The 12,494-nt window shown below is 37.7% G+C and overlaps 2 protein-coding genes across 4 annotated transcripts in view; one reads left to right on the top strand and one right to left on the bottom strand.

Annotated features, from left to right (window-relative positions):
- The window catches only part of LOC136708460 (LYR motif-containing protein 4), a 71,711-nt gene extending 64,361 nt beyond the window's left edge, over nt 1-7,350 (bottom strand). Inside the window, exon 1 of the mRNA XM_066683029.1 lies at nt 7,198-7,350. Within this exon, the coding sequence (XP_066539126.1) occupies nt 7,198-7,283 (86 nt within the window). The 5' untranslated portion in view covers nt 7,284-7,350. The remainder of the gene's footprint in view (nt 1-7,197) is intronic.
- fars2 (phenylalanyl-tRNA synthetase 2, mitochondrial) overlaps nt 7,289-12,494 on the top strand; it is a 181,514-nt gene continuing 176,308 nt past the window's right edge. Inside the window, exon 1 of one of the 3 annotated variants that reach the window (XM_066683027.1) lies at nt 7,289-7,536. The gene's annotated coding sequence lies outside the window, so the exon portion shown is untranslated. The remainder of the gene's footprint in view (nt 7,537-12,494) is intronic. The other 2 variants (XR_010804352.1, XM_066683028.1) reach the window with 2 other exon arrangements.

Below are 12,494 nucleotides of genomic sequence, written 5' to 3' on the forward strand. Positions count from 1 at the left end.
TTGTAGGTGTGTTTGGGCAGGTAACTCAGACACCAAACTGTGCTGAATGTCCCTCCAGGTCATGTCAGGTGAACAACAACTGTCCATATCAAGCGTGAGGAGTTTGTATCTGTGGTTTTCTTCATATCAATACAAAACCACACCCGAGTCAGTGAGATGTTGATGCTCAGACACTACTTAATGTGTAAATGGGAGTACAAGCAGTTGGGTGAACAGTAGATCGTTGCAGACAGACATGCTCTCATTGTTACAGAGAGGCATACTCTCATTCTGGCACCATGTGATGCTTGGGCACCTCTCTGAAGTGATCAAACAAACAGACTTGGCTCGGAATAGCCTATTTTCAGAGGAGGGCTGGGCGATTTCAGAGGGGAAAACAGCGTGTGATGTGGGGAGAGCTTCTCCCTGATCACTTATTTATCTGAGGCTTTTAAAGATTTAATTCCTGACAGCTTTATGACTATGATCGAGTGTACATGAGTCGTCACAGACTGTGCGAACGTAGAGCTGGAGTACAGAGCCACAGGGGAGGGTTATATTTAACAGGGAGGTGCTTTTACGCAAGAGCTGTCCTACTTCCAGCCGTCTGCTAATGCTGCCACTGCTGCCGTGATTTTGCAGTTATACATACCGTCAATAAAGCACGTCCTACTCCCCAGAGTGTCTCCATCTCTGTTTACGTTCACATATATATCACTCTCTGCAGATCAGTCATTTTCTTAACCTGAAACAACTTCAAATAACACTCCCTCACTCTTTTTCTCTGTCTCTACATTACCCACCCTCACTATGCAACTGTCTTTCCCTCCGGCTGCGTTTTATTCATTTACACATCCCCTCCCGCATCCCATTCACTCCCTTTCTCCCTTTTACGCCACCACCACAATGTAGTCATCTCGCTCATTGTTTGAAGCGCCTCACCTTCCTTAGAAAACTAAAGCAATTCTGATCACATACGCTGTCAGCGCTTGCTTGCGGCTCTAGCCATGAAGCTAAACAGCCCATTTGAAGGTATATTACACTCTGCAATGGCTCTGTGGAACCCTAGTTACTTTCCCCCAGTGGAACAAACTGCTTTCTTGAGCGCTGAATTATTTAACAGATTATACCACACAATGAAATAGCATTGAGCACAGCACATGCAGCTTACCCAAGCAGAACAGGTTTAATCTTCTGGAGTATAGTAGTAAAAAAGCTCCATCCAAACAAAATACATTAACTCACATGAGTAAAATTAAGCAAAGCAATTTTGTGACATTAAAATAAGACATTAGGATTCATGAGAAAAATAAAATTATGTCTGATGTGAATTATTCTGAATTATACACTGTGTTGTTTTTTTTCTTTTTTGGGAGATTAAGAACATCAAGTAATATTCTATGACACTGCAATCGGAGTAAGAAAACTAACCCTAACCCTTTAACTGCATGCGTGCCAAGATATACTTTGAGTGCCAAATTAAAAACTTCAGTTCCTCTGAAAAGAGCTTCTGTTATTAGCCTAATGTACACTAATGCAGTAACCTCTCAGTACACTATAAACAACAGTGGGCGAAGATAGCTGTGGGTGCTTGGAAACTGTCCATGAAATTAAATCTTGTCAAATTTACTGAAAATAAACTGAAATTCTCAGTTGGTTTGGTATATAAGTGTGATTACTGTGATAAATGTCGATTCACCTTGGTACATTATTTGTTCATTCATTTATGAGTTCCTTTACATGTCATTTATAAAGGTCTGCCCACTGAACTACCCACTGAAATCTAAGGTACTTATAATTGTTCAGCACAACACAGCACCTCTTTGGCACTTTTAAAGTCCCATTTGGAAATCATTTGTTTTTCATGGGTTATCTGTAATAGTTATTTTAAATGCCTTCTCTGTGATAAAACACTTGCATCTAAGCGGAAATGAAAAACGTCTCTTGTTCGCACATTATGCTGCGATATCACATGGTCACGTGTGAGGTTCTAGTTCTACTTTATTTTTCTGCTGCTCTGAAAGCATTTCCTGGGAACATCTATGTAAATGCATGCTCAGAGGCTAAATATGGTGTGCAGCAGTGCTCAAACTCCTACTATATCCAACTTAAAGTGAGATCTGCCTATTAAAATTCAGAGATTTGCATCTGGACAGGATTAAAATGACCAGACAACTGCTGAGTTCAGTGAAAAACAGTAGGTAATTCAGCCTGTATTTTTCTCTCAGTATGTCAGTGAAAAACACAGACATGGTAAAAATAAAATTACAGAAGTCCACCCCAAAAAAGAGACAATTACCCCAGGATGCCATGGAAATTTTATCCCATCCAGATAGGGCTGTGTGTGATGTGATAAACAATAATTAAAGTAACGCTAGGCAGTATTTTTACCTTGAATTTGCCACTCCAAAATCATTGTGATGCTTTACAGACCTGTAAAAGGGAGAATAGAGCCTCTACCTTGGCTACTCTGGGCTCAGCACTGCACTCCCCTTTGATTTCAGAGTAAAAGTAAATTACACTCTGCAACTGTAGAGGGAACCCAGGAGCCTACCTAGTGTTCCTTTAATGTGACTGGGGCATTTTTGAATTAACAATGTCTAAAGTTGTCTAAAGATTATAATTTCTGACTAATTTAAGTTATCTTAATGTGTTTTTAGCCTGTGTCTAAGGACAGTAAATACTGCAGTCATTCCTGTCTTGTCTTTCACCCTTTAGGGCCCAGTCTCATTAAAAAATATCTCAATAAGATACATAACAAGTTTACTTCTGTTATACATGTGTGTTTTTATTATATAAATCTGTTTTTATATCCATTTTTAGAAGCAGCATTTTCACCCGGTTTACAGCACCCCAGAATAACCCTATTATTTGCAAAGAAAAGAATCTGACTTTGTTTCCGCATGACAGCCTCGAGCAGCCAACCTGGACTTAGCACGAATCAACTGCCTTATTATAAAAACATGGCAATGCAATTTCAGAGTGTGCTCACATTGTCGATGTCCTGGTTATTCTCACAATTTGTTATGCATACTATAGTCCACTCAAAGGAATTTAATCCCCGTGGTTTTAAATATGACCAGCACTTTGTTTAAAGCTATTCTCTACCCGCCAGCCACAATAGTCTATTTCAGTTTCTGTCAACTGACCGAAACAAGGTCATGCCCAAACACAACAACACCACTCACAATAATAAAGCCTAATCACCAACTCCAACAGGCTATTTTATAAGCAACAGACTGTACTGACGCTTCTCTGCTTGGCATATTAAACTCTTCTCCCAGTACAGCACTTATTATCTGCCTTCTCCATGAGGATCTCTAAGAAAAGAAGCAAGTGAGAATTCTTACACTGAAGCAAAGTTCACACTGAGGCTGTAATTTTTTTTTCTTTTTTTAAACACCAGTACTGGAGTATTTCATGTTTTTAACCACCCAAATTTGTGTCTGTCTCTACAACAAGGGTGGATCTTTCAAGTCCAGAATTCCACACAAATTTGGTGAAATTTTATTCAGAATAATCAGTTAGTTTACACATTTGCAATATATGCGAGACCACCCAAACATCAAACTGTGGCACACACCCTTCATGCCTAGGATAAACGTCTGTCAGATGCTACTCAATATTAAACAATAATAATAATAATAATAATAATAATAATAATAATAATAATAAGCTGGAGAGGGCAATGCCTAACAAGTTCTAATCCTTCTATCCTTACTATAAAGTCCTATGTAAAACATTTTTGTCTCTGTAATTTCTAAAATCGTTTAGAAATTAATTCATAGCTGAGGACCACATGATTTTATTGACTGGGTATTCAGAGTGCTTCCATCTCTACATCAAATGACTCTTGCTACACTGCTTTTGGGACCACAGACATTTGGCTAAGAAAGGCTTAGCCACTGTGTCAAGCTTAACCACGTACACAGCTGTAACAAGAACATTTTCCCACCATCATACAACATGAATAGTGAATTAACTCTTGCATTATGTATGAGTCCACTCTTAAGTTGTGATCCTGACTGCACTGTCACACCAGATGTCCACAAGTTTATGAACAACGGTTGTAATTAATATATTTTACGGCGTACCCAGTTCTGACAGAGATATTCAACTACAAGCATACAGAATGAATGTTCTTACAACAGTGTGAAATTAAGTGGAATACTCTGAAACTGCTGCTGCCCCATGGTCTCCATGCTGAGCTGAGGGCATAAAGCTTCCAACAGTTTGGCTGTAGACCATTAGTGTCCTCTTGAGTGATAGAGCTCTTTGGCATTTGCTGAAGTGGTGTTTAAAATTCAGAACTTATCATCTAACATCTAAGGTCCAGTAACAATACTGGACCTTACTAATGGTCTTGTGGCGTAATGCAACCCAAAATCTCACAGCCATGTTCCAATATCACGTGTTAAGCAATATTCAGATGATTATAAGCTAAAACTGCAGCAAATGAGCAACAAAGTCACTACTAAAACCCTGAATAAATATTGGATGAGCAGGTGTCATGTGCTCTAAAACACTCTTCAAAAGCTCACTCCTTTTCCATTTTAACCCGTAAACTGAATTCAATAACTACTTTTAATTATCTGGTGATTACTATGAAACAAATACTAAGTCATATCGATAGGAAAGCATGGAATGGAAGTGAGTGTACATGCAGATCTTAGGGTGTATATGGTTTTAAAAAATATATATTTAAAAAAATAATTAAACAATTATGTGGCTCAGAAGTATCATTTGCAAAGAAGAGGTCACTTTAAAAAAAAATCATTATGGATTTTTGGAACATAATGCACTTTTATGCAAATCTGGTTGCTGGGCCTACAGCGAAAGTTCAAACACAGAACTTCTATTGTGGCTATATTTAATAGTTCACAAGTGAGAGCAACACCTCTACAATGCTCATAGGTGCCTTGAGTACAAATCCTATTTGGCTTGGACTCATTTTCAGAAAGTTTTAATGGGACAGTTTTAGAAAGAGAAGACTGACTGACTAAGCCACTGTGATGCAACACAGACAGAAATTAGAGTGTTAAATGTTGAGCAGTAGTCATTTTTTGTGGTTGTTATGCACACACCACAGAGTATGGTTGTCTCAGATTGGTCATTATATATACGCTAAAAGCCCCCATTAAAATACATTACAAATGGTTTATGTTAATGTAGGCTAGAATTACAATGGCACAAGTTTGGCAATTTGAATACTGAAAAATGTCCATATAAACAACAATGCATTGTTATATTTGACTTTTTATTGCATAGAATCGGCCTGAGCTTAGGGATTTGACTCAAGCAATTGAATATCTGTACTTGAGAACTGTGCTTTGGACATTTTGTTTTACTTAAAGGGCTGAATGAGAATAATTTACCAGTGAAGTTTTCAAACATCATTTGCTCTTTTATTAGTGCAATAATTAATCTTTATGAATTAGAAGGTTTTTTTGCCTTTTTGTTTGCCCGTCAGGCTGCTGGTTCTTTTTTTTTTTTAAATGATCACTTGTTTAATTTTGTTATTTTGCTGACATCTAGTTTTCATGGGGGTATTACATGCCTAGTTGTTCACTATTGTTTTATCAATTCATTCTGAGATTGTTTAATGCAGAGAATGTTATGTTTCTGGGGTACCAGAGAAAGCCTTCATAGGGGAGGATCTGAGAAGCACCAGAATGCCTGTAGCACTATGGCTGAGCATTTTCAAACTGAAACAGCAGTGTTCTGAAGAACACTGGGCAAATTCAGTCAGTGAAGGTTTCTTATGTCATAAACCAGAGGAAACAATCCTATCAACTTGTGGGGTCAGTGACTTTTCAAGCTTCAGGATAGTGTTGGAGGGGTAAGAGGAGATAGATGCTGAAACTAATTGTATATTCATATATTCATTAATACTGAATGATTCTTTTAATCTTTTAATCTAATTTTAATGCATTAGGGATTTTTCTTCTTGTAAATAACTTCTAAATATAAAGGGAGTTTTTGGGAACTAATTGGTGTCTGGAGGGGAACTTTTCATGCTGGAAACCAGTCTAATATGTCAGTAAATGAGTTCAAAATACAAACATTCTCGGGCCGGTATGCTAGGCTCTCTCTATCTCTCTCTGCTCATGGCAAAGTCATCTGGAGGTTCTTAGACAACAGAGAGAACTCCAAACGTTGACAAGCATGAATTTAAATATCACTCTATTCCCGCTCCACAGATTTTTTGCTGTTTCGGATCACAGATGGAAATGTCTCCAAATTTAGGAGATGGCTAACAAGTAAAAAATGAGTTTATGTGGTAATTTAAACAGTGAATAAAAACTTACAGAGGAGTTAATTGTCAGCCACATAAACAGTTGTTTTTACCATTCCACCTTATGCAGAACTTCTGAACATAAACAAACCAGGCAGAACTGTGACTACCCACAATCGTAGACGTCCCTTTTAATAATTAACACAATTTTTGCATTCTATTTGCATTATAATGATTGCCACCGATATATTATTCATTCCTGCAATTTATTTTCTCTCATTTCCATGAAAACCATTATGTTGCTTTGTTTAAAAACAGTGGTGTAATTTTAATTGTTTTATTTAATATATATATATATATATATATATATATATATATATATATATATATATATATATATATATATATATATATATATTCCAATGTCTGAAATGATTAATAATTAGAATTCCACTGTACTTTGCTGCATTTAAACGATTATAGTGGCCCAAAACACAACATTATTGTTTATTGCGATTTCTGGGACAAAATAATCGACCTGAAAAAAAAAATGGCTATTGGGACATGCCCAGATGCAAGTTACATTCAGGCACATTATCGTTGTTCTGAGATGCTTTAGGCTGAAACTTATATACTATAAAAATATAGATGCTTTAAGAGGACTACACAATACTCAAGGCTTGTATATAAAAGTATGGGTAGTACGTTATATTACTTTGCTACTGCAAACTGTTACAACTACAACAGTGATCCAGGATATTCTAGGTACTGTCAGTGAAGAGACCTCTGAACATCCGCTCAGATTCAAATATTGCAGCGGGCACCAGTATGTCACTGTTGTAAGTTACCATTTAAGGTGGAACGGACAGTTCTATAAGTAGTCAAAGTCGGCTTCGTAACAACAACGATCTGCAGGTTTGCGGCTTTAAACTACAGGCCAAAACTACACTGTCTGTATTCAGAAAGCTTGTGTGTATGTTTACCTGTAGTTATACGAGGGGAAATTACTGCTCTCCTTCAAAAGTCTCCGATAAAGAGAAAGCACCTGAGACCTGCTGGACGCAGCCATCTTCCCTCTGTATACAGACTAAAAACACAAGGAGAAGGAGACCGAAATCTTGCCTGCGCTAAATTATGGACGTTCCCTCCGTTACATTCATAATAGTAGGCTGGTGCAGGACATTTCAAGATTTTATAATTACAGAAAATAAAGTGCGTTCGTAAAATCAAGAGCCCCTGAATCATAGGACTAATACATTCTTTATTTTCATACGGCATCTGCTCAGGACTAACAGTGTTCATCCTGCTCGACCCTGTGAGAGGTGAGTGTGACAGTTGCATGGCTGTTTCTCCAGCAGAGCTTTAAAACAAACATTTTATACACCTCGCAAACTTTTTCTGTGTTTATAACCGAGCAACTTCCTTTGGTATTTTACTCTATGTGTCTGTTGTCTAGACACGGAGTTGACCCACTCTCTAAACAAGATACACTCTATTTTGATTCACTCATCATTAACATTAGCAGGCTGTCGTTGTCACTGAGAACATTTATTTGCTGCACTTATTTATCTTAGGCACGCTTTTAGTGTTGCAGACTAGCCTTGGTAACGTCTTACTTTGGAGCTATGTGTGCACTTAGAGGCGAGTAATGATGGATAATTCACGAATGAGTCGATGTATTAATGAATCGTTCAGTCGATTCACTGAAAGAGTCACTTTTAAGTGAGTCGATTAGCAGGCAGCGTGGAAGCGAAAGTTGTATATTAAAGGGAGAATTCATAATTAAATCCCACGAGGTATATATATATATATATATATATATATATATATATATATATATATATATATATATATATATATATTTACTAATATGTTCCAGTCACTTTCACATATATATCTCTGTGTATATATTCAACTGGGCACTATTTCACATCAAACAACACTGATGTACATGTTATTATGAAGAATAAACAATAAGGTGATAAGGCTGGTGGTATTTGTAACAGGCTTTATCAGGTAAACAAAATTTTATTCTGAAATTAATAAAATGTTAGGGTTAGAATTAAAGACAAAAAATAAGATGCTTTACTGTCAGCTTAATCTGAAATAGTAAATTTAAGTAGTAGGAAGGCATAGCTCCTAAAGTGACTTTCTAATGGAGGGAAAATATATAATTCAGAAGAGCACCTGATTCACAATGATTCAAATATTAAAATGTAATTTTAATTTTGGCCTATTTCCGTAAGAGTGGTAAATGCTCCTGCATTCTACACAAGTGTCACATAAACACCAGAGTAGGACCAGAAGTTAAACATTTCTATAAGCATTTTAGTTGGAGTGACAACTTTCTTTTGGAAAATATGCACACAGTTCTAAAGATAATATATGCATTTGTGTGTCATGTTACTTTTGATATCATTTTATTGAGGCCTACAGAATAATTTAAATATTAAGAAAAACATTTAAAATCCCCTCCCCTTTGATTTCAAAGAGTTAAGCTAGGTGTATTGTTTGTATGGATTGAAGTTCCTTGGTAAGCAGATAAGACTGTGGGACAGTTTGTCATTTTGTCATATTCTAGAATAAGATATTATTTGTGAGCTCTGTGTCAGTTTCTGGATAGAGAGTCTGTAAACAAACACATACATACATACACACACACACACACACACACACACACACACACATATATATATATATATATATATACACAACCCTGATTCCAATGAAGTTGTGTAAATAAACAGAATATGATTTTGTAAATTCTTTTTAAACTATATTCAATTGAATACACTACAAACACACAAACACAAACAAAAAAGATATTTCACGTTCAAACAAATACCCTTTATTGATTTTCTGCAAATATTCACTCACTCAAGTGTTACAACAGCGTGGCTTCGTAGTAAAAGAGTGTGGGTAATGGCCTGTCTGCAGTCCATATCTGTCTCCCATTCAAAATGTGTGGCTCATTATGAATCGCAAAATGCGACAATGGAGACCCCGGACTGTTGAGCAACTGAAGTTGTACATCAAGCAAGAATGGGACAGAAGTTCACTTACAAAGCTTCAACAAATAGTGTCCTCAGTCTCCAAACACTTACTGATTGTTGTTAAAAGGAAAGTTGATGTAACACAGTTTATTTTATATAACACAGAATATTTGCAAAAAAACAATAAAATATATCCATCTGAACATTAATATCTTGTCTTTGTAGTGTATTCAATTGAATATATATATTGAAAAGGATTTGCAAATCATCGTATTTTGTTTTTATTTATGTTTTACACAACTTCCCAACTTCATTGGAATTGGGGTTGTATGTATATTTATCTCCACAAAGCCCAGAGTTTTATGTTTGATGGTAGTCATGTTTCTTGTTTGTTTTTGGCTGTTTATTGTATGGCTTTTTTTAATACTAATAACGATATCGGAATTATATTGGATCAACAGAAATTAAGAAATATATTGTTATATCAATTTGGGCAATATCGTCCAGCCCTACACTTGTATATCACATGATTCTCCATCGTGAGTGCTGGACAGCAGTTTGCTATTGAGGGCACTCTTATCTGATATCCCAGATGGCCTTGAATATCAATCACCCTTGTTTGAAATAGGATTTTTTAAAATATATTGTTCTTTTTCTTCCTAAATTAGCACCTAAATTAACTTTGAATACTGATTGAGGCATAGCTGGCTGCAAATCCTATGGCACAAGATGACTCATTTAAGGTTGAGCCTAAAAAAAGGTGCAAATAATTGGACAGGGTGGATATCATATTAATTCCAATTGTATATATTTTAGACAGTGTTTTGATGCAACAGATGCAGAATTCACTAATTGTAAGCAGTATCCAATGCCATTTAGATATGTTATGTATCACATATGTTCTGAAGATTCTGCTTTGTGCTTTAATGTTGTTGTGTTTGCCTCATCTTTGCTGTAGACTGTCCTAGGCTTGATTTGCCCAAAACCATATCATCTGACAAGCAGCAGATGGACTCAGGCATCTTATTTAGGGAAGAGAAGTTTCAGATACGGCCCAGTAGTTTTCCCACGGTGCAAATTGCCGTAGAGATGTGACAAGACAGGAGTTTATGCCTTTTTCCTTTACACATGGAGCACAATCAATTGCTTCAGTTCTATAGTCAAACTGGACTGAGTCAGATGTCATTGTGGAATTGTGTCCCATGTGCAGTGCACACATTTTGGAATAGGCTTTTTCAAATCTTAATAACCTTAGCAAGATTAATTATCATACACAAGATAAAATGTAGAATATCCTATGCCAATCCATTAGAGATTCACATAGGGCCCACCACACTCTCTTCCTACCTGCAGCCACCAAAATTTCTCTTGAATCCTATCACTCAACACTAAGGTTGCTGTGGCCGTTTATGGTCCGATCAGCAACCAGCTATCACTAACAACTACAGATACTCATTGGACCCAGCCCATGAGTACCCAAACCAGCCACTGTATCACTAGCTCTTCACAGGGGTCTTCACACAGGCACCTCCTCTTGTTGGTGTTTTGCTGAATTAAGCCCACAACACCTCCAGAAGGCTCAACAATGAAGTCTGGCGTGCTCGACCCACCCCCTCCAAGCCAGCTTTACAGTCCTGTCTTACCCTTTACCATCAACAACCATAAATCCACAATGGCCTCCCTGGTGACTAAGGCTGTGCCTAGCCACACTGGCACCGTTAATGCATGCTCAGTGCACCCAGTTCCATGTGAACTTTACATGCTACATCACCAACAATCCCACTAGTACCTCTACAGTGCATTTTCCCAAGTGCTCTATGCTCTCCTTATCCACAACCACAGACTAGACCTATGAGCTGTTTCTGATAACTCCTTCACCGCTGCCCTTAGTTTCTGGACCCTGATGCCAAACTGCACAAGCAGGGATGTGGTCGACTTGGCTACAAATCACCTATCTCCACCAGTCTTACATGTGCCTGTCACCCACGTTCCCTCACCTCAGCTGCCAAGTGAGGTGCATACTTCAGCTTCTTCCTTTTGAAGGCTTCATCTACTGCATACTCAAATGGAATGGTTAACTCTATGAAATAAACTATATATGTTTACTTTCAGGGTAGAGCACCATGTCTGGCCTCAGTGTAGTTAACACAATGCAATCTGGGACCTGCCACTTTTTTTTCCCTATATCCACCAGCAATTTCCAGTCTCATGCTTCTCACCATCTACCAATATTTGTAGCCTGCACACTTTCTCAAAAACATTTCCCCGCACACACAAAGTTAACTATTTTATTACTACAGCTGCTTGTCAATGCATTAACCTCTAGTCATTTGCTGTCCAACAAACATGCTAAAACACTTAGCACCTGATTATGTCTCCATGTATACCAACCCTGTGACAAACTAACTTTACAAGCTGATAGAATATGCTTCAGCGTGCCAATCCCTATACATAATCCACAATTAGGGTCTTCACCTACCCACTGTCCAAAATTTTGCGGTGTTGGAAAGACATAAGAATCTCTTGCCAGGAAATCTTCCCCTTCTCTAGATTCTACTATCGAAGCCACTGGCCTTGTTTTGCCTGTGACATTGCTGTTGCACACTGTGCCTCCTCCTCCTGCTCGCGAATAAAACTAGTCATCATTTGCCTTCTCTCTGGTGATTTGACCTTACTAAAAGTTTTCCAGGAATAACCTGACCCAATGCCTGATCTTCCGCATTGTACTTGGCCAATCACATCCCTTAGTTCTAATGAGCTCCTAGCTACCTGCACGGCCACTTTTGGATTCCACTTCCTTCCTTTTTTAGTGATTGGCGCTGCTGCTTTTACCACTGCATCTTTCGACCCTAACAAAATCATCTCAGTACTCACCTTTGCACATTTAAATTCATCAACTTAACTTGAGAGTGGTAACTCCAGTACCCCTCTCCCATACCATGCCACACCAATTAAGCACTGCGGCACCCTTAGCCACTTCCTTATGGCCTTGTTAATAATCATTTCCATCCTCACTACTTCTGTGATTGAAACATTATAAAATGTCAGTGGCCACCTAATACGAGGCAGTAAGCCAAACTCCAGACACTACAATTCAACTTCCCTGGCAAAAATGATCTATCAGTGCTTTTAACAGTCTTCACCAGTTCAGCTTTTAGGCCCACATCTTGTTCTGTATCATTTAGCGCTGCACTATACCATCTACCTAAGCTCTTCACTGGTCTCTCCAGTACTGTAGGGATAATTTCTCCTTCCATCAAAACATTTGCTTGCACAAGTTTTCCTTC

This window comes from Hoplias malabaricus, chromosome 10, assembly GCF_029633855.1.
Source record: "Hoplias malabaricus isolate fHopMal1 chromosome 10, fHopMal1.hap1, whole genome shotgun sequence".
Taxonomy (NCBI): domain Eukaryota; kingdom Metazoa; phylum Chordata; class Actinopteri; order Characiformes; family Erythrinidae; genus Hoplias; species Hoplias malabaricus.